The 27,800-nt window shown below is 45.0% G+C and overlaps 1 protein-coding gene across 1 annotated transcript in view; it reads left to right on the forward strand.

The window, feature by feature from the left end:
• FER1L6 (fer-1 like family member 6) overlaps positions 1-27,800 on the forward strand; it is a 160,139-nt gene that overhangs the window by 114,699 nt on the left and 17,640 nt on the right. Inside the window, exons 29-37 of the mRNA XM_053245966.1 lie at positions 2,777-2,895; positions 4,299-4,427; positions 6,762-6,887; positions 8,549-8,676; positions 16,239-16,409; positions 17,250-17,410; positions 20,596-20,738; positions 23,538-23,626; positions 26,793-26,891. Coding sequence (XP_053101941.1) covers positions 2,777-2,895; positions 4,299-4,427; positions 6,762-6,887; positions 8,549-8,676; positions 16,239-16,409; positions 17,250-17,410; positions 20,596-20,738; positions 23,538-23,626; positions 26,793-26,891 — 1,165 coding nt within the window. The remainder of the gene's footprint in view (positions 1-2,776; positions 2,896-4,298; positions 4,428-6,761; positions 6,888-8,548; positions 8,677-16,238; positions 16,410-17,249; positions 17,411-20,595; positions 20,739-23,537; positions 23,627-26,792; positions 26,892-27,800) is intronic.

Genomic DNA, 27,800 nt, shown 5'->3' on the forward strand with positions numbered 1-27,800 from the left:
CCAGTGGTGAAGAATTTGAAATGTGTTGGGGGTTTTTAACCCTAGGCCTGGGGCTAAGGACCATTTAAGTAGAATATTGAAGCATTATTATTTTTTGTATCCAGCTTTTCTGGATAGTGGATATAGTATAATGCCAAAGCTGATTTCTAGTTTCTAGGCTTCTGGGTAGTGCAGTGGAGTCTGTGACTATATTTTTAACACACCCATCATATTTTAACCTATGTCTGTCTTCAGATATGTTGCTAGCCAGGCTTCTGCCATCACAGATGCTGCTGCTGGTTATAATAAAAATGCTAATGTACTTATTCATTTTTATCAGTATTGTTGCCCATTTTTCAAACTCATGTCAAGAAGTGGGATAAACATCTAAATAAAAATATTTATATTTTTTAAAAGGGAATTCTGTCATTATTACTCACAGCAGAGACCTGTCCAGATCACTGCAAAGAAAGATTAGGGCTCCTGTTGATCACAAACCACAAATATGGTTTGTGAAGTTCTTACCTAGACTTTGGATTGCCAGGTCACAACCCAGATCTGCTACATATTCCATCAGAAGCAGGAGCAGGGTGCTTACCCGATTCAATGGGGTCATGGCATATCTCTGAAGTGTGCTTCCCCACTTCCTCTGTTGCGACACTGCAGTCCCTATGCTGACAGCAGGGTGCCGGTCATATTTCCAATGCCTTGTTTCGAATTTAATCTCTGTGATATAGTGCTATGATGTCGTATATCCGGTGTAAAGAAGTTGCTGTTTTTTCGGGTGGTTAGTTTTTGTGAGACTGCTCCCCCTGCTGTTTAAGTTTTGAATGTGATTTGCCTGAACAGAAGCATTTTGCTGTTGAGCGGCTAAGCTGGAAAGCACCCAGGAGGCAGTGCAGTCTCCACATCTCCTGCCTTTGTTTTTCCTCCTACAGTGAGCAGGAGAGTGGGAATGCACACAAGACACAATTCGGAATCCTAATCATGGCACATCACTTTAAAATGGAGGGATTACACATCCCCTTTAACCTGGAGGAGAGCAAGTCCATACCTGCTCCTCCACCGCAGGCTGCCACTTCCGTAATCGCGGCACTTCTTCAGCTATCAGTGCATGCTGGCAGTGCTCTCCCCCAGCTGTCCGCACACAACGCCAGCACATGCATGCATGGCAGCCATTTGCATGGTCAGCATTGATAGCTGGGGGAGCGCTGTGATTACAGAAGTGGCAACTTGCAGCAGAGGAGCAGGTATGGACCTGCTCTGCTCCATGTTAAAGAGGATGTGTAATCCCTCCGTTTTAAAGGGATGTGCTGCAATTCGGATTCTGAATCGTGTTTTGTGCACATCTCTACAACAGAATAGAGTAGACAAAGGGGCCAGAGTGGAGTGGGATAAGAGAAGCTCCAGCTATACGATTTTGCTCTTCCTTGACAACTATGAATCCTCATCCTGTGCATGTTTTATTCATGCTGTGCATGTTTTACTGAGGGATTTACTCCAAGGCATATGTGCATAGAATTGCAACTTTAATGGTATATGTAACATCATGGAGTTCCAACGTTGACACTCCTGCATACTTAGTTTGTAGAACATAGGAAACTTCTTTCTATTGAGTCAGACCAGTGATCCACCTAGCTTAGTATTGTCTGTATGGATTAGCAACAGCTGTGTGAGATTTCAGACAGGGGTCTTTCCCAGCCCTTCCTGGAGATGCCAGGGATTGAGCTTGGAACCTGCTACATGAAAAGCAAAGGTTCCATATCTGCCAACATGTCCCTATTTGCCCCCTCCACCAGAATGATTAGCCCATGGCTCTCCTGGTGCTAGTCTTGCATGGGGCCGCCACTGGTGGGGTCTGCTGTTCTTGGCCACCATTGCTGAGCAAGGTGGAGTGGGAAATACCCAATACTAGCTGGGCTGGGCATAGAGCATCTGCACCTCTGCCAGCCCACCCACCAAGTGCCGCCTTCTTCCCCCACCAACCTACATGCCACCTTTTCCTTGTCCCCCCCCCCACACACACACCCCGCTGCTTTCTGGCTGGCCGGGCACCAGCTTCATCTCCCACCTTGCTTGTGGGCGGGCAGGCCGGCTGGCTTCTTCTCCCCCCTCCCCCACTTTCTGGTTTTATGGCTGGCAGGCAGGTGGGCCAGCTTCTTTTCCCACCACCCCAGTTTCTTGCCACCACCATCCCACTTTCTGGCCGGCCAGCCAGTGTTTTCTTCACCAGCCACAGATGCCATTTTCCTCCCTCCCACCCGTCCCGTGGCTATCCAGCAGTTCTTCGAACTCTTGTGAGAGCTGCCACACATGGGAATAGCCACAGGTATGCCTTAGAGAATTAAATATATAGACAGTCCACACTGTGGCAAGGCAGTGTATAGATGGGGGCAGGCTAATGTCATTGTCAAGTGTCTCTATTGCAAAAAAAAACCCTTCATGAGCCTAGACCTGTGTGGAGTGTGAGGCTTGTTTAGGGGTCCAGAAATACAGCACAGGGGGATAAGAGATGGAGTAACTCAGTAAGTCTTTCTGTGAAGTCAGATGCTTGCAAGTATACCCTAGCAAAAAAAGGAAACAAAAAATACCTTATACCTGAGTCTATACCTGAGCTCTGTGATTCTAAGACCAACCCAGTGCCTTAGGTTTTTGGTGGGGGGGTTTCCAGGAGAGTTCTACCAGATTGTTGTTCTGTAATAATAATCTTTTTCTGGTCCAAACTTCAAAATGGTGTCAGCTTTGAGTCCTCTACACAGCCACTATAACTACAGCAGTTGTTCACTCCTCTTTGCAGCAAAACAGACTACTGACCACGTAGCATTAAGCATCGAAGATGAACCAGACAAAAAGAAGAAAGAAAAACTGCTTAAGAAGAAAGTGAAAGAAGCACCTCCAAATCTAGCCACAATGGAGGTAAAGTTTTTTATTGGATTTGGTCATTCAAATTTTTCAGCTATTTGGAGAAATTTTGGAGAAATGGCACAAAGGCTTATGGAATCTGGGGAAAATGGCACCAAATACAATGTTATTGTTGTTGTTTTTTAACTGCTTCGGGTTCCATTTCCTAACTCTCTTTGATTGAATTTAAGAACATAAGAACTACTCTGTGAAATTAGACCAAAAGGTCCATCCAGTCCAAGTTCCTGTTCTCAATGTTAGCCAGCCAGTTGTCAGTCTTTGGGGGAGGGGAGGGGGGGACGCTGGACGTGGCAAGCAATAAGCCTCATCACTTTGACCACCCACTTCCAATTCAAAGGCCAAGATAGAGTGCGCAGAAAGATCCGAAGTGGCTCATGCAGTTTTTCCATGCTCACACCAAGCTGGCAACCAGTGGCAAAGGAAGAAGTGATGGGGTGAAGCATTGCCAGGAGTTAGGCAGACCGAGAACTCTGGGTTGAGACCTGGGAGCAGTGGGCAAAGGGAGGGACCAAACAAACCACCGGCAGGCAAAACAAACCATGTTGTTGTTGATTGTTTGTGGAGCAAATCCCTGCTTGGAATCCCCTTTCAGACATAATGCAGAACCACAGGTCCGATGGACCTGTGGTTCCGCATCCCCCTCCCCTCGCCTGCTTTAGGACATGCAGGAGAGCTGCCCCTCTGCATTCAGTGAGAATACAGAGAGGTGGGGGAGCTGGCTGTGCAGGCTTCCTTCTTGACAGAAGGGCAGCCCGCATAGGCAGATGGGCAAAAGTAAGGGAGGAGCATCCTCCCTCAACTCTGGCTTCGTGGGGCTGAAACTGCGGTGCCAGCATTTGGATGTAACGCTGGCACAGCAGAACCGGAGTTCAGGGAGGGAGACCACAGGTTCCTTCTCACTTTCAACTCCGGTTACCCAAATTCGGACATGCGTCCAAGGAAACCTGAGTTGAAGGGACCTCTGGTTTCTGGTTACGTCTGAATTTGGTGAATGTGTTGTGTCTGACACAGCCCAAAGAGTCAGACCCTTGGCCCAATCTAGCTCAGGATTGTCTACGCTGACTACAGTGGCTTCTCCAAGGTTTGAGGCAGGAATCTCTCCCAGTCCTACCTGGAGATACTGCCAGAGAGTGAACGTGGGACCTTCTGCATGTAGAGAGCAGATGCTTTTTCACTGAGCTGTAACCCCACCCCCATCCCATTGTGCCAGAGTTCAGGCATGGCCTTGGGATTCGCATGCCTAGGTGAGTGAGGTTTGCACAGAAGACTTCACCAGTTGTCTGTTTCCAATTACTCTACTTAATGTGCTGAAGCTTAGAACTGCACATTTTCCCATCAGAGCAAATGAAGCCTTTTATTACTATGAAATGCTGACTGTTGGGCAATGTTTTTCCAAGATCTATGATGGAGATTTGGAGAGCGAATTTAACAACTTTGAAGACTGGGTGAAGACATTTGAACTCTTCCGTGGAAAGGCTGATGAAGATCACAGCAATTATGAAGAGAGAATAATAGGGAAGTTTAAGGTATCATTTAATGGTGGATTCAGTACAATGTGTGATATAGACGTCCACGTCATGCAGAAATTCATGTGATTTTAGGCTGGTGGGTATGTGCAGGAATGAAAAAAGACATGCATGTGTAGTAGATGAACCAAACGGCACAAGTTCTGCACGAAGTGAGATTGGATATTCCCTCAGAAACCACATGGTATTGTGCGCGAACAAGCCTTCAGTTGCTCTACCATACATTCAAGTTCAGCTCAAGAAAACTGAGTTATCCCTGGCTTCTCATGAGAACAAATGTGGTGTATATAGGAAGCTGCCCTCTATTGAGTCAGACCATTGGTCCATCTAGCTCAGTATTGACTACACTGACTGGCAGCAGCTCTCCAAGGTTTCAGGCAGGCCTCACTGGTGCCCCTATAATTTTCTACCTAATTTGCTACCTACTATGGCCATGAGGGAAGGTGAGGCAGTCACCTCAGGTAGCAAATTATAGGGGCACCAGTGAGGCAGCAAGATGCCCTTCTCCCCCCTTATTTTTTTAAAAACGGAAAGAGACAGAAAGAGTTTGTGGAAGGGGAGGAACACCTGGTTTCCTGCCTCAGACACACAAAGGTTTTGAGCTGCCTGTGCCTACCTGGAAATGCCAGAGATTGAACCTGGGGCCTCTGGCATGCAAAACAGATGCTCTTAGTTGCTCTGATGTAGGCCACATTTGGACGTAACATGAAACCGGAGTTAAAGGGGCCTCCGGTTGAAATTTGTCTACGTCCAAATGCATGCAACCACAGTTTGGACGAACAACGGACCCACGGTTTCCGTTCCCAGACTTTGATTTGTACCTTCAGTCTAAAGTGTGTTTTGCCCCCTTTAACTCTGGTTCTGTGGTGCCAGCGTTCTGTCTGAATGTGGCGCCGTAGTCTCCCCCTTTGGCAACTGGAGTTGAGGGAGGAAGCTCCTCCCTCACTCCAGCTGCGATTGGCTCCTTGGGCTATCCTTCAGTAAAGAAGGAAACCCACGCATCCAGTTCCCCCTCCTCTTTGCAGTCTTGCTGACTGCAGAGAGATCGCTCCCTTTTACATCTGAATATGGATGGGAGAGCAGGGGGAGTGGGACCACAGCTCCACATTAAATGCGAATGTGGCCATAATGACTAGAGTGTTGGCCAGTGACCAGAGAAATCCAGATTTGAATCCCTGCTCAGCTACAGAGCTCCCAGGGTCACCTTTGGTCAGCCTCTATCTCTCTGTCTAAGCTACTTCACAGGGTTGTTGTGAGACTACAACAGGAATGCTGCTGCCTTGAGCTTTTTAGAGGAAGGGCAGGATAAATAGAATAAATCACAATTAAAATGGTGCTGTGACCTTCAAACTCCTTCAATGGAACATTCAGTTTTAAGATTCTTACATCCTGATCTTTTGGTCCTGTCAATGAACTTATTAATCGGATGTTGCCTTCACATCAGCAAAGACACACATATACTCAGCCAGCGAGCAAGACACATTTCTAGATGAGGGGCTGGTACAGCATTCTCTATAAATGAAAGGAGTGAACAACAGTAGTAAGGATAGAATAACTATAGGCATAGACAGTGTCTTGCCCAATGGCCATATCAGCTTGTTAAAGACCTTAGAGCCTCTCTGAAAATGTGGAGCTGTCTGGCAAAACTTCTCATTTGTAGGACTTCAAGAATACAGCAAGTAGGACCAGTATGTTTCCCATTTGCTAGGCATAGATTCTAGCACCACAACTGGCCCTGCAGGTCAGTGGGTGGATCTGTAGGTTCAAGGGTTCAGACGATTAACACTTGTGTGGGAGTGGTCCCACTGAACCAAGTAGGAATATTCCAAACCATTTGAAGATTTGAGCATTTATTGTATAGACTCAGAGGCGCTCTTACCCCTGGACTTCAAGACCGAAGTCCAGGACCTCCACACCCCCTGGGGGTACCCAAATCCTCTTTAGTCTGTCCTGGGTGGTGTGTTTTGTGCCCTCAAGAATCTATGTGTTAAAAAAGTGATGCTTAACTTGCAGCGGGAGAGCCTCCAAAGGCCTTTAGGTCCAGGCTTCAAAATTACCTAGGTGCACCTCTGTATAGACTTTGTAGCATTTGTCCATTGGATACAAGATCATTTGTCAGCTAGGAACCTGAAACTATTGCTGGAAATATCCTTGAAATACAAAGGATATGATTATTTACAGAAAATGAATCGCAAGATTGCAAGAGTAGTATATAATTTCTTTTCAAGATAAGAATTGAATATATTTCAAAATGCTGATTGAATGCATGGCATTTTGTCTGATTACCCTGGTTTGGACTTGGCATTATTAACTATATTTGTGTTGTGAATAAAGGGATGTTTCTGCATATACAAAAGTCCAGAAGACTGTTGCTCAGGAGATGGAGGCCAGCCTAAGATTCTTCAGGGGATACCTCCAAATCACTCTGTAAAAGTTCTAATCAGAGTATATATTGTGGCAGTAAGTATGACTTTTACAGCCTTTATCAGATGCACAGTTCCTCCTTTAAAGTAGGTTGGATTCATGTGAAAGGGTTGCATGAGTCTTCTTGGCTTCATGGAACTCACTTTGACTGAAACCACAAGTATCTCTTTGGATGTTACAGTAGAAAAGAAGAACAATTGAGTCAACCTTCTTTACATTTTCTTGTGAAGGGTTACAATTTATTTGAATAGAGTGGCTTAGAATATGATGAACTTAGAATATAATGATGGGAACTTTGCATGTCCCATTTGTCTTGCATCATCATGCAAAAATGCTTCGCTCACCCTTTCCTTTAATTTGCCATATTTCCTTAACTAGAATTTTTGCATCCTACCGAGTGGAGATCTGCTCAGGCTAAGTTAGTGATTTAATTATCTTCCTCTTCTGCTCTGTCTTTGATCAATTATTGCTGACTAAATTTTAACGCTAAAATTCTTTTTACATTATTAGCTGTTTTTAATTAATTGTTTTATAAATTACACTGTTGATTGTTTTTGTTGTTTTAATTATTAACCTCCGTGAGCAGAAGAATAGGATCTATTATATTAATTCTGCTGGGTGTGCCTTGGAATGTGCGTCCCAGAGCCCAGCTGATTGGCTGGGTGGCAGACGTGCCTGATTGGCTGAGGTGCACCCAGGAGGATTGGTTGCCACCACGGCAGCCCGGATGTGGAGGCCAGAGGTGGTGGGCCCAGCCACAGAGGCAAGGCCCAGGAGGGGGGAAAGAAAGGGGGGGCAGAAGTGGCAGTGGGGAGGAGAGGTGGCTAGGCGTGGAAGCAGAGACAGGGCAGAAGTGGGGGGAGAGGTAACCTCCGACCCCAAAGAGTGCACAGATACATGTGCGTGGTTGGCTAGTATAAATTATTATCTAAACATATACATAATGGGTTGTATTCTAAGGCATCCTTCCAGGGAATTGCACTCTTGCAGAAGTGGAGAGAGTAGTTTTGCCAAACTTCCTTTCCCTCTGCATCCCCCTGCAATCCCCGAACATCTAGTCCAGAGAGTGAGGAGACCCTCCAGAACAGAATGGCATGTGGTTGTATGAGGGCTGAAGCAGAAAGCAGAGACCAGCTCCCCCTTCCCTCCGAAAAAGCACCTTGCACTAATGGAACTTCTTCCATCTGCAGAATGACACCTTAGGGTACTACCTAGTGCTCCCCTGTATTGGACAAAAAGAGAAGATCAGGAAGTACAAGTTATATGTGCTTCCTGCTTCCCTTGTATGCTCATCATCCCCTAAGTTGTCCTCAGTGTTAGCTTGGAATAGCATCTATGATGTGTTAGGAATCCTGTAAAACTCTGCTACCAAGGTAGATGTGATAATGATAATACTTAACATTTTTGTAGCATTTCAAAGAGTTCAAAGGCCTTCACATATATTACCCTGTAATCCGTAAAAGAACCTTGTAAGTTAGGTTAATATTATTATTCCAATTAGCAGTTGAAAGACTGAGTTTGAGAGAAAACTTGCCAAAGGTGAGTTCATAACACGGGCAAAATTTGAACCAGAGACCTTCTACGTTGTAGCTCAGCCTTGTAGCCACTGTGCTTCATCAGTCCTGATAGTGTTGTTGTGTTTGGCAGCATTTGGCATTGATTAAGTAAGTTCTCTCCCCCCCCCCCCTGTTTTTCAGGCATTTAATCTAAGTCCAGCTGATCCAGATGGCAAATCTGACCCTTACATTGTGCTTAGACTGGGCAAAACAGAAATTAAAGACCGAGACAATTACATTCCCAAGCAGCTAAATCCAGTTTTTGGAAGGTTGGTTCATTTAGATTTGTGCGATACACCAGATTTAATGAATTAGTTTCAGACATTTTTCCATTATTTGGGACAAAGTGCATTTGTTAAACAATGATTCATGTCTGTTTATGTTTCATAATTACTGATTAAATTCCTGACAAAGTGTCACATTGTCTAATTGCAAATTACTCAGTTTTTTCATGCTGGTCTAGCATCTCCCAATACTGAATTATTTTTATTATTTCATCTCTTTTCATGTAATAACACAGATGACCTTGTCTACTCACAGTAAAGCTATTAATTAAGATTATTCCAATTATAGCAAGAATAAATAGGTCAGTGTTTTACATCAGATGCACACTGTCTCATGCTGAACAACAACAACAACAAATATTGATATACTGTTTTTCAACAAAAGTTTCCAAAACGGTTTACATAGAGAAATAATAAATAAATAAGATGGATCTCTGTCCCCAAAGGGCTCACAATCTAAAAAGAAACACAAGATAAACACCAGCAACAGCCACTGGAGGGATACTGTGCTGGGGTGGATAGGGCCAGTTACTCCCCCCCCCTGCTAAATAAAGAGAATCACCACATTTAAAAGGTGCCTCTTTGCTCAGTTAGTAATTCTTAGGGCAATCTAGGGATTACTTTTGTCCTATAAGGACAGAGGCTGATATGTCTGTCATTGATAGACCTGGAGGACAAGTCTATTAATGGCTACTAATCTGGTGGCTATAGGCCACCTCCAGCCTCAGAGGCAAGATGCCTTTAAATTCCAGTTGCAGAGGAGGATGCTGGACCAGATAGGCCTTAGGCCATGCCCTCACCTCTCGCCTCTGGCCTTCTCGGAGGCATCTGGTGGGCCACTGTGTGAAACAGGATGCTGGACTAGATAGGTCTTGGGCCTGAAAAACAGCAGGGCTGTTGTCATGTTCTTATCCAGAGCAAAGGAGCAAAAACACAATGGGAATGTGTCCTCACAGCTGGTGGTTTCCTTACTTCTGCTGCACCCAAGTGGGGGTGGGGAGTGATTTTAGGAAATCTTCTTTGACTCTGGAAAAGCTCTGTACCTTCCGAAAATATATCCCTGAGGGCCACACAGCTCTCAGGGACACAGTTTTGGAAGGTACAATACAGGGCTTTTCTGGAGGCAGAGGAGATTGCCCCAATTGCTCTCTGCTCATATGGGTGCAAGAGCAGTCTCCCGCTGCAAGGACTCAGCTTTCTCTGCATCCTCGCTCCGTTACTCTGGATGTCAACCAAGGAATGGAAAATATGAGTATTTGCATAACAGCAGAAAGAATAACTGTTTTCTGCATACAGTATTTAGCCCACATGCTAATGCAGAAAATTGTCAATCTGTTATATTTAAATGCATGGCTTTCCTGATATTATTTTTATAGTTAAGAATATATGCTGCTTTTCAGCAAGAATGCTGATGCCTTAGAAGTTGCTGTAGTGGATAGAGATGCTTCAGCATTTTGGTACTAAGTGGCAGAGATATCAAAAGGGATGAAGCTGGCAATTGATACCTAAATTATGTCAGATAGATGGGAAGGATAAGCTGGTCAGCTTTTAAAGAGAGATAAGTGCTGGGCCCACAGCTGAACTAGAAGAGACTGATCCCAGGGGTGTAGCTATAATTGAGCAAAGGGGTTCAAAGAACCTGGGGCCCCCAGCTCCTGAGGGCCCCCCAGCTCCACCCCTCCCTATTTTCTTCATTATCTCCCTCATTCTAGGGGGCTGCTCGAGCAAACATGGGCCTCCTCCACCCTCGCCCCTGACTGATCCGTGACTGGCTGTAACTAGGGATGTGCACGGAGATCTTCAGCGCCGGCGGGGGTAGCACTTTAAGGGCGGGGAAGGGTGTACTCACCCCTCCCGCCGCGTTCCTCCCTGCCGCCCCATTTCTGCCATCGGCCGGAAGTGGTGAGTGCTCGTGCGCCCATCGTGCGCGCGCTCAACGGGCGCACGCGCACTCGCACTCGCCACTTCCGGCCAATGGCAGAAACGGGGTGGCAGGGAGGAACGCTGCCGCCCCAAAGGGCTTAAAACCGACAGCACGCCGGCGGGGGAAATGTGGCGGTAGGGGTGAGTACACCCTCCCCCGCCCTTAAAGCGCTACCCCCGCCGGCACGGAAATGCCAAAACGGCCCCAAATCCGAAACGTTTCGGAGGCCTTTACAATGGCACATGCCTAGCTGTAACCTCTTCAGGAGTGAAAATATCAGTTTAGAGACTCCATTGTAACAATGCCGCTGGGGAGGACATGTTGGAAATTGTTCTGAACAAACTTAACTAGTAGGTTCCAGCCTGGTCAAAATGTATAAATACATTTTGTGTATGTTCCATAAAGAATGAGATATTAAGTATGTAGTACACCACTCTGGGCTCCTTGGAGGAAGAGCGGGATAGAAAATGTAAAATAAGATAAATAAAAAATATTAGTATGTAAGTACTAGTATGTAACAATCATTATTGACAAATAAGTCTGTTAGATGTTACCTGTTAAGTGTACATTCTATTGAATAAAAGGCTAAACCACATGTGATACAGGAGATCTGTGATGGGATTTCCTGTCTTTCTTTTTAGCCTACTTTCCATTAGGCTTATGAAATCACCCGGCAGTGTCTGTGTGTGTGTGTGTGTGTGTGTGTGTGTGTGTGTCCTATCAACTTCACAACACCTGGACCAATATGAACCAAATCGGGTACAGTTGAAGGGACACATAGGGACACCTCAACGGCATAGTTTGTGATGATGTCATCCACCCCGATCCAAGATGGCGGATGCATAAACATTTGAGGCACAAGTGAGCTAACTTGTGAACCGCTTAACCAATTTGAACCAAATTTGTTACAGCTGTAGGGAAACATAGGGATGCCCTAATGGCGTGGTGTGTGATGATGTCATTCACTCCAATTCAAGATGGAGGCCGCATGAACATCTGAGGCGCAAGCAGGCTAATTTGTTGACTGCCTAACCTATTAGACCCAAATTGCATACAGTGCAATGAGTGACACACACAGACACCTCAATGGCATAGCTTGTAATGATGTCATCCATGCCAATTCAAGATGGCGGACGTGTAAACTTTTGAGATGCAAGTTGGCTAACTTGTGAACCGCATAACCAATTTGAACCAAATTTGCTGCAGCTGTAGGGACACATAGGGACTCCTCAATGGCGTAGTTTGTGATGGTGTCATCTACCCCAATCCTAGATGGTGGACGCATGAATGTTTGAGGCGCAAGTGGGCTAACTTGTGGACTGTCTAATTGATTTGAAACAAATTATGCACAGTTGTAGTTAGTGATACACAGGGACACCTCAGTGGTGCATGTTGTGATGTCATCCACCCTGATTCAAGATGGCAGAAGCATAAATCTTAGAGGTGCAAGTGAGCTAACTTGTGAACCGCTTAACTGATTTGAACCAAATTTGCTACAGCTCTAGGGACATATGGGATACCTCAACAGCGAAGACGATGATGATGTCATCCACCCCAGTTCAAGATGGTGGACACATAAACTTTTGAGGCGCAAGTGCACTAACTTGTGGACAGTCTAACAAATTTGAATCAAATTTGCTACCACTGAATGGACACATAGGGATGCCCCAATGGTGTAGTTTGTGATGATGTCACCCACCCTGATCCAAGATAGCGGATGCATAAACTTTTGAGGTGCAAGTGCACTAACCTGAGGACTGTCTAACCGATTTGAACCAAATTTGGAACAGCGGTAGTTAGTGACACACAGGGACACCTCAATGGTGCAGTGTGTAATGATGACATCCACCCCAATCCAAGATGGCAGACACATAAACATTTGAGGTACAAGAGGTCTAATTTGTGGACCTTGATTTGCACCAAATTTAGTCCAGATGAAAGGAAAGTAGGCTGATTAGTTCTTACTAGAACACTTTGTTTAATTGTAAAATAGCTGCAGGGGGCTCCAGTTATGAATGGAGCAGGAACACATGAGGAAGAGTCTTTATCTCTTTCTCTGCACAATGGCTGACCTCCCAATCAACAAAGCATGTGTGTGTAAGGAGGGACTTCAGGGGCACAACAGAGGTGCACAACTTTTCTAGTCCTCCTTCCCATGCACTGTTGCTCAATTGGACGAAACTTCCCAGCTCTGTCCGCATGTCCTCAAGCGATCTGTAGGAGATGAGACACTTCACTGACCTCCAATAGAGCACACAGATGAGGTTGGGGGGGGGGTTCTGCATGGGCCCCCATTGCGTCCCCACAATCCCTGCTTATGCACGCACATTATTAGTTAGGTTGTCAGCCACTGTCTTCCCAATCTAAATTGCCCCTTTACACTGAAATTAGTCCTACAGGAAGTTTTTCATACAGGGCTTTTAAAGCCCTTTAGTTCGCATCTCCTCCGGAATGGAGGGTGTACGTTCACATACTGGGCAGATTTACCCAAAGCCCCTGCAAGTAATCAGGGAACACCACACACACAATTTGGTTTTTCATTGCATGTTAGAGTGCAGCCCGATTTAAATCGGGGGTTTTAAAAAATCCACTTTTTGCATTGGGTTTTTGGGATAACTGAGTTTGCAGTAAAACCTCGCAGAAAACCCGTAGGAAAGCCTGCTGTGTGGAGAACTCCCAGCAGGAAAATGTAAGAGATAATGGGGAAGTTTATATGCAGGGGGGAAGCACAAGATCAAAAGGGGGAAATATGGTCCATCCAACACTTGGGGTGCATAAAGGAAAAGTGTTCCTGAAGATACAGGAGCTGAGGCTAACTGAAGTGGATCTCAAATGGAAATCCACCTCCTCGCCTGTACACACAAAATCAATTTGTGAGGTATTTGCTGGGCCAGGAACTCCCACAGCATGTATTAAAGTGGAAGTGAGATTTATTATGACTGCTCAGCCACAAGTCCCCTTGGCAGCTTTCCTGAACTGTTTAAACTCCTTAGATTGGATGAGAACAACCTAAAAAAAATGTTTTCTGAGACAGGTAATGAATAAAAATCAGGAAAGCTGGCTTCTTGGTATGAAAACAAAATGCTAGACATCAGCTTTGATCCCTCAAATTTAAAAGGTTCAAGCCTGGATCAAGCATGACGATATATCAAAAACAAGCTGCGACATACATTTTTCAGGACATCAAGCTTGGTTGTTTTCACCTGTGTTATATTAAAATAACACATGCTTTATAGCAGAGGCTCCCAAACTTTAACAAGTGCACCCCTTCTGTCGCAAACCTTCAGCTCAGGTACCCCATAGAGATTGTGTGCACGTACGCATGTGTACACACACACACACACACACACAGTGTTAACAGTTATGAGTAGACTACTCTAGTCAGTGGATTACATCCAAACTAAGTTATTCATGAGTACTTCCATTGAAATGAATGGAAGATATTTACTTGCCTTTTAAATTTCAATGGGAGTACTCAGTGCTACTTTTCTTAAACCTGTCAGTCAGGCTAAATCTGAGGGGATGGGTATGCTGACCTAGCCAGCCAATTGGAACATAAGAACAGCCCTGCTGGATAAGGCCCAAGGCCCATCTAGTCCAGCATCCTGTTTCCCTCAGTGGCCCACCAGATGCTGCCGAGAAGGCCACAGGCAAAAGGTGAGGGCATGCCCTCTCTCCTGCTGTTGCTCCCCTGCAACTGGTATTTAGAGCCTCATCCTGCCTCTGAGGCTGGAGGTGGCCTATAGCTGCCAGACTAGTAGCCATCGATAGACCTGTCCTCCATGAGTTTGTCTAAGCCCCTTTCAATGCCATCCGAGCTAGTGGCCATCACCACTTCTCATTGCAAAGAATTCCATAGATTAATTATGTGCTGTGTGAAAAACTACTTCCTTTTGTCAGTCCTAAATTTCCTGGCAATCAGTTTCATAGGGTGACCCTTGGTTCTAGAGTTGTGAGAGAGGGAGGAAACATTTCTCTCTGTCCACTCTGACTACTCCATGCATAATTTTATACACCTCTATTATGTCTCCCAGTGGTTGCCTTTTCTTTTCCAAACTAAAAAGCCCCAGATGCTGCAGCCTAGCCTCATAAGGAGGTGCTCCAGGCCCCTGATCATCTTGGTTGCCCTCTTCAGCAGAAGCAGAGGAGGTATCATTGAGAACATGTCTGCTTCAAGCCAGCAATCCATAGCTGGGAAGCAATAACATGGCTGCAGCATGGGGAGGTAAAAGGCCTCCAAGTACCCCCCTGGGAGCCTTTCAGGTCCCCCTGGGGTACTGGAAGCCTCTGTTGTGAACCTGCTTTAAAGTGTAATGCCTTCTTGGCAGTAATATTTCAAACAAAGCTCCACAACTTCGACCTTTTCGTAGAATTTTCAGCTGTGCTACCTCTAGGTACTCGCAGAGCCCAGACAGTTGAAAATATAGGCCATTGTATATTATGTTGTGCTATATGTGCTGACATTGGGGAGATATTTATTATTAACCCATTAACTAGCATATCCTACCTAAATGATTTCTTCAAGGTGATTTATTTCTTTTCTAATCAGGAGAGAGGGGTCACAGCTTAGTGGCAGAACATATGCTTTGTAGGCAGGAAATCCAGGTTCAGTCCCTGGTTCAGTTTCCCAGGTAGGGCTGGGAAAGTCTCCTCTCTGAAACTCTGGAAAGCTGCTGCCCGTCAATATAGGCAAAACTGACCTGGATGGACTTATGTTCTGACTCAGTGCAAAGCAGCTTCAAGAGAAATTTGCTGCCTATAAAGGTCATTCACATGACCTGTGAGCGGGGCATGAAAGGCGCAGGGGGAAAGACAGGATCGATCTTACCTTCCACCCCCCCGCCCGGTGATTCTGTTACTTGTTTTGGCCGTGCTGCTGGCATGCCCACATGACGGACACTGCCGGGAGCCGCAGAGCCATCTGGAGGCCAGGGAAATGCAGCCTGACCTCCAGAAGTCCCTCAATGTACCACGTGAGGACCGTGGTGCATTGGGGGGTTTCCCTGCAACCCGTGCAGACACACAACCAGGTACCAGGGTATAAGGGCGCGCTTGTGTCCTTTACCTGGCCCACCCAGTGGGGCATCACTGGGATTGGGCTTGATCCCGGTGCTCCACACAAGCAGCCCTACTTGGGTAGAGCTGAGCAAGCCCAGGTAGGGCTGCTCGTGTGAACAGCCTCATAGTGTTACATTTGCAGTGGTTCATAGAAGTTAAGAGGAGATACTGAAGCAACGGTGGTCAACTGTAAAGATATCCATATGGATCCACAATTGTTCCTTTTTGTTATGACTTGCTGAAAGCAGCTACATAATGTTTCTTGGTTTTTGCTCTTATTTGTTGCTGTTTTATTCATTGTTTTGTGATGACATTTTTTGATTATATAGTAATGTACATACTTTAATGTCTGCTACTATTTATAGTAGTATTTAGAGTAGCTATGAATATTTATATACTACACTTCAACCAAAGTTCACAACGTGATTTACATAGAAAAATACATAAATAAGATGTAGTATTATTTTTAATAATGTCTAAGTGTGCTTAGACACCCTAATTGTGCTTAGGGTTGCAGCCTGTTGATAATTTGACTGAGATAACATTATCAGTCTTCTTGCATTAGGTCATTTGAAATCCAGGCAAGTTTCCCTAAGGAATCCCTGCTTTCAGTCTTGATCTACGACTACGACTTGATTGGTTCGGATGATCTCATTGGAGAAACAAAAATTGATTTGGAAAACCGTTTCTACAGCAGGCATCGAGCTACCTGTGGGTTGCAGAGCCAATATGAAATGTAAGCTTCTCTCTGGACAGTAAATCTATTTGTAATTGATAGACGAATATCTCCTTTAGAAGGTTCTGGTGAAAGTTAGTTGCTATGAGGTGGCTTTCTAGTCTTGTAGTTTTGCTGTACTTGTCAGATTGAATTGTTCCACAATAGTATAAATTTTGGGTAGCTCACTAGGAAAACCGGCTTTTTTGTTGGCTTTTAACAACAAAAAGTTCAAGAAGTTCAGCTCAGCAAAAGTTGGCCTTTAATAACAATCAGAGCAAGCAACATGATGCAGCTGCTGGACAATCTTAGACTGCATTAGAGACACGAAGTCCAGATCACAAAAAATAACAGTTTCACTCTGATCAGGCCTGCTTAGAATACAGTGTCCAGTTAATAAATGGGAACAATCCAGAGGAGTTATAATATAAGCATTATGCTGGTATATATGCAAATCAGCTTGTCGTGTAGATCAGTCCATAAAATGGTCTACATTCAATTGCTTCTAGTAGGTCCATGTAAGCTGGAGGTGCAGAGGATACTTGAGGAGCAGCTCCTCACTTAAATTTTTTGCAGGGAGATGAAATACTGTTTTGGGGGGTAGAAAATTTTGTTTTGAGAGAGTTCAGAAAAACAAGAGGGGGAGCTCTCAAGTGCTTAGGGGGGAATTTGCACCCCTGAAGGCTCACAGTGCCTGTGTCCTGGTTTTCAGAGGACTGTCAGCAGGTTGCTGTCCCTTCAAACCTTGCTCAGTTAAAAATAGAGTTCTGTTAAAACTAGTTGCCTGTCTCAAGCTTAGCAAAAACACTGCGCTCCTAAGCAACACACCATCCTTGCAAAACCATCTTTTCTCATTTTCAGTGAAGGATACAATGCCTGGCGAGATGCCACCAAGCCAACAGAGATCCTGACCAAGCTCTGCAAAGATAACAGACTGAGTGGGCCCTACATGCAACCTGGGAAGATACAAATAGGGGGCAAAGTCTTTACGGGGCAGACAGTCTTCCAAGCCGACGAGAATGGTAACTACATTGTATGTTGTGTATTCACTTCTACAGACAGGAACCAAGCATGGAGGGGTGTGGACAAGGGCAGCTAAAAGTATTGTGGCCCCTAAGGAAAGGTGTCAAATGCTGCCTTGCCCCACACCCCTGGTGGGGGGCAGCCCCCTTTCAAACCTGACCCTTGCAAGCTTTGAAAGTGCACAGAGAGCAGGGAGGAGGTAGGTTGCTAGCAGCGTCTTCCTCTCTTCCCATGCTTCTTCCAGGTTTCCCTGGATGTACAAGGAAATGTGCTCTTTGCAAGGTTGCAAGGGTCAGATCAGTGCCAAGGAGCTGCTGTGATAGCAGGGGGCATCTTGCCGCCTACTGATGCCCCAAAAATCTGCCTCCTGAGGTGACTGCCTTACCTTGCCTCATGAAAGGGCCACCCTGAATGTAGAAAGGGGACCATTGACTCAAGGCTGGCTTGTGGTGTTTTGCTGCCTGAAGTAGAGCACCAAATAGCACCCATCTCTCCCCTGTCTCTCATTATAACATCCACTGTTCCTACCTTCTTTCAAATATCTCTATCTTCCTTCCTTTTCCACTAGGAAGGGAAAAGGAAAACCAGTGTGGTGCCATTTTTCTTCCTTCCACTATAGGCCATCCATGAGGATGGATGCATGCAGGCCGCTGTGTTGCTCCTGAAAACTGGCCCATCTGACACCTAAAGTGGCTCACTTCACCCTGTTTCATGTTGGGCCAGCCCTGGCTTTTCCTGGGCCTGGCCTGGGCAGCAAATACATTACCAAAGGGGAGAGGATAGGTAGATTGCATTTTAGATCATGTTTGAGGATGCTTCTGCAAGCCTATTTCCTCACATCTGCATGAGATAGCCAGATCTTATAAGGTTTTGCAAGGTGTTCTGGAGCCACAGTCAGTGTTGCAACAGAACAAGCAGCCTTCTGCAGTGAGTTGCTGGACCAGGCCCTCCACTAGAACAGATAATTGTGTTTGTGCTTGAACAGGACTTGTATTTTGAGAAACAGAGAAATGCACACCACCTTGTGGCATGTTCTCTCAAAAACCAAGTCCCAGATTTCCCTTCTTGTTGTTGTTGTTGTTGTTAATAATTCAATTTCTATACCTCCCTTCCAAAAATGGCTCAGGGCGGTTTACACAGAGAAATAATAAACAAATAAGATGGAAACCTGTCCCCAAATGGCTCATGATCTAAAAAGAAATGTAAGATAGACACCAGCAACAATCACTGGAGGTACTGTGCCAGGGGTGGATAGGGCCAGCTACTCTCCTCCTGCTAAATAAAGAGAATCATCACATTAAAAGGTGCCTCTTTGCCAAGTTAGCAGGGGTAGCATATCCTGAGCTCAGCCAAGAGAAGCCAGCAGGATGTGGGCATCTGATTAGCAGCACGAATGAGACACAAGCCATATAATAATAGGGGCATTGAGCTCCCAGGAGGTGAGAGCCAGTCCTGCTGACAGGAGTTACACAGGTCCCAGAATATAAGAGTAAATGAACTAACCCTAACTGTAACTGGATAGAGAGACCTTTCAAAATGGTCATACTCTTATATTTAGCGGGGGAGAGCAACTGGCCCTAACCAACCCCAGCACAGCGTCCTTCTAGTGGCTGTTGCTATTTTGTGCCTCTTTGTAGACTGTGCGCCTTTTGGGGACAGGGATGATGATAATGATGATGATGATGATGATTTTTCTGTGTAAACCACTTTGAGAACTTTTTGTTGAAAAGTGGTATATACTACTTGTACGAATATTTATATACCGCTCATCAACCAGAGTTCTCAAAATGGTTTACATAGAAAAATAAACAATACATAAATAAGATGGCCCCCTATCCCCAAAGGGCTCACAAAACATAAGGCAGGTACCAGCAACAGCCAGTGGAGGGATGCTGTGCTAGGGTTGGGTAGGGCCAATTGCTCTCTCCCTGCTAAACAGAAGAGAATCATCACTTTAAAAGGTGTCTTTTTGCTCAGTTGGTGTAGTTAATTTGCTCACTTGGTTGTATATGTAATAGTAATAATAATAACTAGGCCTCTGTTCTCCAGAATACACAAGAAAACTGACACTAGATTCCAGAAGCAAGGAACAGTGGCCGACATGTTGCGCAGTCTTATGCTGGCGTCTCCAATCAGCCAACTCACAGTCTAAAAGAAAATACAAGGGAGGCACCAGCAACAGCCACTGGGTGGGAGACTCGGCTGGGATGAATAGGAACATAGGAAGCTGGCTCATATTGAATCAGACCATTGGTCCATCTAGCTCAGTACTTTCTACACTGACTGGCAGTGGTTTCTCCAAGGTTTCAGGCAGGCATCTTTCCCAGCCCTATCTGGAGATGCCAGAGATTGAACCTGAGTTATTCTGCATGCAAAGCAGATGCTTCATCACTAAGCTACAGCCCCATCCCCTAAGGGGAATATCTTACAACAGACAATGCTCACACATGTAGTTGACCATCCAAATGAAAACCAGGGTGGACCCTGCTTAGCAAAGGGGACAATTCATGTTTGTTACCACAAGACCAGCTCTTCTTCCCAAAGTTATAGATGCACCCGCCGCCCCGCCCCCCACAACTGAAATATAAGGAATCCCTCTAAAATGTGCCACTTTGCCCAGATAGCAGGACTTACCATGTGTCTAGTGGAATGAGAATCTGAACAGAGATGCATGTTTGAATGCACATTGGAATACACATTGTTTTTATTGTAATATTTTATGTTAGCCACCTTGGGCACATTTTCGTTGTAGAGGTGAAATATAAATATTTAAAGCAAAGAATTCTCACTCCAAGCAATGCTGTGTGGATAGGCAGTATCTTAACTCAGTTGCATGTCTGAAGCTACATCCAGTCTTTGCCCTTGGCCCCCCATGTGGCAAATTAAATGCACAAATATCCCTGTTTACATGTACCAATCTCTTTAGCTGGACCACAGTATATGTTGTTTACAACCCACAGCTTTCTAGAGAGTAGCTTCATGTTCTCATGAAACTCTTTATTGTTCCTTGGGGTGTTCTATTACACAGACACAGAACATATTTTACAACTTTTCTTCCTCTGGTATCATTAAAGGCATCTTTCTACTATAGCAAATTGTCAATGAGCACCTTCATTAAGCAACACAGCCACATTAAGATACAGATTAATGTACTAACTCAACTCTGATGTTTTCTCTCATGCAGAGGAGCCAGTTGAATCCTATGAACACCTTGCTCTGAAGGTTTTACGTTCCTGGGACCAAATCCCAGCAATTGGGTGTAAGCTGGTGCCTGAACACATCGAGACACGGCCTCTTTATCACAAAGATAAACCTGGCATGGAGCAGGTAAATGCTACACTCTGGGTAGGTGGCAAAAGGGGAAAGACTGACTGCAGGTAGAGTGAACAAAGTTGTGGTTAGCTTAGTTGTGAAATAAACGGGGATTTGCAGAACTGCACCAATCTGGATCGTGATCCATTGCAGTCATAAGGAATGGGACTGCACTATTGTGCTATAGTGCTCACATGCAAATGTTCCTGTTAAAACAAATGAGGTATGCTGCAGTTGTGCAACTATTTCACACCACAAGCTGCTCTGGACTGTCACCTCCTCGTCTTTTGCACAGAATGCAGAACCAAGTGTCCAATGGACCCACCGTTCCATTTCCCCCCTCCATGCTTATGTGTCTGCATTCGGACAAAATGGACAGAAGCTGAACTGCAGTCAGGGAGGCTGCCGAGAGGAAGGGGAACTGGTTATGCTGGCTTCCTTCTGGCATGAAGGACAGCCCCAACAGCCAATCATAGTCAGAGAGAAGGAGGAGCCAGTTTTAGCCAGCACTTCTGCATTTGGACATACAGCAAGCAGCTCAAAACATTGGGTATGAATAGCGAAACTCACTACAACCCAAGGTTTCAAATTGGAGTTTGGCAAGGGAAACATCAAGTCCAAACCGCCCTGAGCCATTTTGGAAGGGCGGTATAAAAATCAAATAAACAAACAAATAAACAAACAAACAAATAAATAAAATAAGTCGCTTTTCAGACAGGACCAGGGTTTAACACATCCAGACATACAGGTTTGGAAACCTCTGTCTCCTTTAACTCCCATTACATGTGAATGCAGCCAGTATTTACAACAAGGCTGTAGCTCAGTTGGTTCAAGGGCAGGGCAGGAGCAACATCAAGCAGGCCAAGGTCTCACCAACAGTCAACATATATGGAGGGGAAGGCAGAGACAAGGTCAAACCAGTAGTCAAGCAGGTACAGTGGTCAAGGCAGAAGCAAGGTCAAGCAGCCCGAGGTCAAGCCAGTAATCAATAGATACAGAGGGCTAGGCAGAAGCATGGTAAAACCAGTTGAAGCTGGGACTGCAACAGTCCACAGGAGCTCTGTATGAGCTGTTGCTCCAACAAAGGCCTGAGGCTGACTGAAGGCTTTATACTACAGCCCCTGGTCTAGATGGAGGTCACTCCTCCCTGCAGGGACAGGTCTTCAGTGTTGCTGGCAGAGGGCAGAGTCAGAGGGCAGCACAGTATCTTCAGGCCTTGGCACAGAGGACTGGGGTTCAGGATTCTGTGCCCCATCGTCTTCCTCTTCTTCTGAGGAGTCGTCTGTAGTAGGTTCCTGGCTGTGAATGTTAGGTTCCTTTACCCCAACTTACTCCTTATCTGAAGAGTCCTCCAGGATGGGTGGAGAGTCACAGCTTTGAATCATGGCACAAACATGCTTACAGTAGTGGCCATCTTCGAATCATGGCACCAACATGCTTGCAGTAGTGCAACACTAGTCTGGAATGCAAGCACCAGACTTAGTGCAACTAGCTAGCAATAGATGCACAAATGTTGTGATAACCTAACACCAGTAGGTGAGTAAAGTGTCCGCACAGGCTGAACCTGGAATGTGCAATCCTAGGAAATGTGACTGACAATCAGTTAGATGCTAAACTGAAAAGAAGAAAATCTTGATCCTTTTTGGGCAGCTTAAATGCTAAGGCTACCACCTTAAGTGGTGCAGTGGGGAAATGCTTGACTAACAAGCAGAAGGTTGCCGGTTTGAATCCCCACTGGTATGCTTCCCAGACTATGGGAAACACCTATATCAGGCAGCAGCAATAGAGGAAGATGCTGAAATGCATCATCTCATTCTGTGCAGGAGGCGGCAATGGTAAATCCCTCTTGTATTCTATCAAAGAAAACCACAGGGCTCTGTGGGCACCAGGAGTTGAAATCGACTTGACGGTGCACTTTACTTTAAATGCTAAGGCTAGGGGTATGCATGGACCGTGTGTAGCAATTCAGTCCAAATTTGGACCAAACCGCTGCTCTGTGAATGTGTTCATCAGACCAACCAGCTGGGCTGGTCAAATCAACAAACAAGTTCGAACTGGTTCACAATTGAACGCTCGAACCGCCCAGTTTGTGGCAGACTGGTTCAGCTGCAAACTGGTCTGTGCACACCCCAGCTAAGATTACTGCAAAGAGCAGAGTGTGCAGTGACTGCATTAGAATCTAATATAGCCTTTTCCCCTTTATGCTGCCTTGGTGCTGAATTCATCATATTCTAGTTGGAACACTCATTTCCCACATCCACCTGTGCTTCACCTTGAAGCATTTTTTGACCTGGTCTTTTCTTCCCTCTCACAATCATGCAACATTATTGCTGCTTCTGTTAGGGGAAAATGTTTTGCAAATGAGAAATGCTGGAAATTAATACTGTTTCTTAACCAAACTTGAGTGCCAGGCTTTTTGTTAGGGCAGAGAAAAGGAAGTACTTCTTCACGCAGCAGACAATTGCCTGGTGGAATTTGTTGCCACAGGATGTGGTGATAGCCACCAGCTTGGGTGGCTTTAAAAGGAAAGACAAATTTGTCTAAAAATTTAGACAAATTCTTGGAGGGCAGGTCTATTAGTGGCAACTAGCTTGGATGGCAATAAGCTATCTCCAGGTTCAGAGGCAGGATGTGTCTGAATATCAGTTGCAGGGACGCAAAGGTGGGAGAGAGGGCATGTCTTCACCTCCTGTTTGTGGGCTTCCAAGAGGCATCTGATGGTAGTCCACTGTGGGCAGCAGGATGCTGGACCAGAGAGGCCTTGGGTTTTATCCAGCAAGGCTCTTCTTATGTTCTGTGTTTCCTTTCTTAAAGGGCCGTGTACAGATGTGGGTGGACATGTTTCCTAAAGATATGCCTCTCCCAGGACCGCCTGTTGATATTTCACCCAGAAAACCCAAAGGGTAATTTATTTTGCACTTCTTTCTATCTACAAATACACATTGCTAAATTCCTGATGATATCTTTTTGTCATTTGCATCTTTCTTGAGCTGTTTTCACTAAAGATGCTTAAGGTGGCTTCCACCCACCCCCGTTTCATGCATGTGGGATGTTAAAAACGTACAGAGACTCCATTTGATCTGTAACTAGCTCCTTTCCACTTTCCATCCAGCTTTAACAATGTTCAGAAGTGGCACATCCCAGTCTAAAAAGTATTCTTGGATCCAATTGGAAAAAGACCTTTGGAGAGAAAATTGCAGTTGCAGAATATTGTATTCACTTATTGGAAAACTGATAACTGTACAAGAATTAGCTTTATATAGCGAATTTATTTATAAAGCAATGGTTTGTAAAATTAGGATGGAGCCAGACCATAGCTTTTAGAAGAGTTCAGAATGGATTGTGACTGGTGTGGTTTACCTTCCCATGGTGTATGCTTATATTCTTTTTGTCCCATGGGTGAAGTTAGGCACTTTCCCCATTATGGGATCCACCAACTGAGATCCAGTCAGGATGGAACAGCAGGTGAGGCTGGGGCTGGAGTGGGAGGGTAGAGGGCGGAGGGTGGGGCAGGCAGGCACAGAACCAGACACAGCTGTGCCTCTCTCTCTCTCTCTCTCTCTCTCTCTCTCTCTCTCTCTCTCTCTCTCTCTCTCTCTCTCTCTCCTCAGCCTGCTGTGGCAGCCTCTGCCTCTCTCTCACCTTGCCCTGGCTCTAACTTGAGCCATGTGGGCTGGTCATTCTCTGGGTTGGTTCACCCAGTGAATGGCCAGCCCACACAGCTCAAGTTAAACCCAGATGAGAAGAGAGAGAGTGGAAGAGGCAGCCATAAGGGAGGGGCACAGCTGCAGCGGGTTCTGTGCCTGCCTGCCCCATGTATCCCACCCTCTGCCCCCCTCCCAGCCTCAGCCTCACCGGCTGCTAGAGAATCCAGTGCTGCCATCTTGGCTCTCACTTGCACCTGGTACAGCCAGATCAGAAGCAGGGCACACTGTTGGCTAGCTCAAAATATACTTTTATCCCCCTGAAGCAGCCCACATGATTAAGAAGGGGGATACGCCGAGAGCGCACCTGTCCTGACATTTCACCCAGACATCCTGCTGCCCTCGCAGTTCATTCCTTTGTTACGTATTAGGAGGTTCATCCAAATCATTGCTCTACACACAACCCAAATATTAGATTGAACTAGTGCTGGAATCACATGTACAGCAGCAAATGGGACAAACCACCCCCACCACACAATAAAGAGATGCACCAGGAGGGCGTCAGGACATCCAGGAAAGAAGTCAGAACAAGCACATGCTTGGTGAGTCCCCCTTCTTAATCGAGTGGGCCAGTTCAGCAGGTGAACTATCATCCGAACCAGCCCTATGTTTGACATGTCCTTGTCCTTAACCATCGGAGAGTGTCCCTTAGTGTCCCTAAGGACCAAGGTATCTAAATCAGGCTAACTCCTTTCCACTCCTCGCTAACTGTGCTTCCATCCACTTCCTCCCACCTTCCATGGGGGAGGGCCCATTCCATGGAGAGGGCCTGTATCTCAGTGACAGGGCACACACTTTGCACACAGAAGGCCCTAGGCTTACTCTCTGGCCTCTCTGGGTAGGGCTAGGAAAGACCCCAGTCTGAAACACCGGAGAGCCTCTGCCAATCAGAGTAGACACTACTGAGCTAGTTGGACCAATGATCTGACGTAATCCAAGGAAGCTTCCTATGTTCACCTATCAAGTGTGTATCACTCAGAAAGTTAAGAGGCCTTCCTGAGCCAAGTGGCTTGAGGCCTGTTGAAAAGCTAGAACTGGTCCCACTGTGGCTTTTGATAAGAACAGTCCTGCTGGATCAAGCTCCAGGTCCAGAAATGACCCCTGGTTCTGGTGTTATGAGAGGGGGAGAAAAAATGCTCTCCATCCACCCTCTCCACACCATGCCTAATTTTATAGACCTCTATCATGTCTCTACTCACTCATCTTTTTTCTAAACTAAAAAGCCCCAGGTGTTGTAGACCTACCTCATAAGGAAGGTGCTCTAGGCCCCTGATCAAACTGGTATTAATGGGTTTTTAAAACAAAACAAAAACCTGCAAGAGTTGAAAATGGGATAAGTGTGTACATACACAATGAACAGTAATTCCTCATTCAAGCTATCTTCCGCAGGTATATAGTCTGCCTCTGTAGTCCTGTCTGTCCCTAGTCCCATTATTCTCTATTGCAGAATTACTATATTTTAATATTTGTCCCTTTCTAGCTGTTGATAGGATTTGTGCCAACCACCTAGCTAGATCTGTCGGAATAAAGCTTTCATATTTGCATATTGACCTTTATTTGCCATAAAGTGCATGAAGAGCTCCATTTAGAAATCTCCTGTACTTTGGAGATATTTGGCAATACTTTGCCTGCATAATTTCAGATAACAAAGCATATCACTTCATCAAGTAGTTAGTCAGCCAGGGAGTGTGGTGAATATGAAACAGACAGAAGAGCCAAGAAAAATTCAAGGCTCATTTAGAATGAACTTAATAAAGGCTTTGGACAGCAGTCTTTCAGTTGGGGGTAGTTTCTTAGAAATGATTAGTACATCAATTATGTTCAGTGTAAAGCTGATTCTGTTTCTTTTTAAAACCTTTTCTCTGTCCATGAAGAATTAATGAAGGACTAAAGAAGCAGACTACTTAACAGTTGGCTTTTTTTCATTGGGAGATATTACGGCAAAAGATTTTTCTAGCAAGAAAAGGTTATATTTAGTAAATACTAACAATGTGTCTGTAAGTGTAAAAGCTTTGTTCATAGTGTTAAAAGCCATGTTAGAGATAATTCAAACCCTCGGGGGTAATACAGTCTGGTATAAAACGGATATATATTTGCAGCATAGCTATGAACTGGGTCTTTCCATTCCATCAATCATTCATTCAGACAAGTCACTGATTCGGTTGTTACATTAAAAGCTAAAGGGGTCAGACCTCCACTTCCTCAAATCCACTTTCTTTTCTTGTATTTAGATAATGCTGTATTTTAATCCATCCCCAAAATATGACCAGAATGAATGGCCACAAATGAGCAAGCTGCGTTTTACTAACATGTCTTTACATTCCATTTTGGTTACCTTTCTTTCTCCCCCACCCCCCTCCGCCAGTTACGAACTGAGAGTAATAATCTGGAATACAGAAGATGTTATTTTAGAAGATGAGAATATCTTCACAGGACAGAAATCAAGTGACATCTATGTAAAAGGGTAGGTTCACCCAGGCATAGCCTGTGCAGCTTCTCATTTATGACAGATGAATTAATGAATGACCCTAGCCGTCCCTCAAAAAATGAGTCACAGCTGTATTAGCAAGTTTTGCATGCACATAGGACTGACAGCTCGGTGGCCTTGACATTTTGCTGCAGTGGCTAGAATTAAGCAGGCATGGAACTGATGTGTATGGAAAATGAGGTCCTGGAACTTTCAGGACTGAAATTCTGAAGGAGCAGAGACTTGATTTATTACACCCAACAGAAGGCAGGGTTGGCACCAGCAGCATTCCCAGATGGGCAGCCTTACTGTGGCAGGAAGTGCCTAAAGTTAAGCCGTTTTGAGCACTGCACCAAAGTGCTACTTTTTTAGGATGCATATAATGTGCAGTGACTGTGAATCATAAGGGGAAAAGCTGAATAATGCCATTGGCTGTCTGAATGGCACCTTTTGTTACCGTGGGGACATTGCTGTAAATGATTCCCTCGTATGAACTCCTCCCTGCAGGAAGTATAGTAGCAGTAGTAGTAGTTCTTTTATTGCAGCCATAGGCCAAATAGAAACAGAAGTGACAATAACGCAGCCATTCAGCATTACAATAATAGCAATAGCTATTAGTAAATATAGCAATACGTATACAAATAAATAAATATAGCAGTAAAATAAATAAATATAGAGAGTAAATATAGCAATACGTATACAAATAAAACTAAAACTACCATAAAATCAAACCTATAAAAGACCGTGGTGGGATGCCTGTCTCGTCGCCCCATAAATAAATTTGGCTACTACTTTGGTGACTTCATCGTTAGTATCAGCCAAACAGTAGTTAAGATAAAAGGAATCAGGCCTACCAGGAAATTGCTCTAGTAATGGATACAGTAATTCACTCCTAGAGTCACGATA

The sequence above is a fragment of the Hemicordylus capensis genome, chromosome 4 (genome assembly GCF_027244095.1).
Source record: "Hemicordylus capensis ecotype Gifberg chromosome 4, rHemCap1.1.pri, whole genome shotgun sequence".
Lineage (NCBI taxonomy): Eukaryota > Metazoa > Chordata > Lepidosauria > Squamata > Cordylidae > Hemicordylus > Hemicordylus capensis.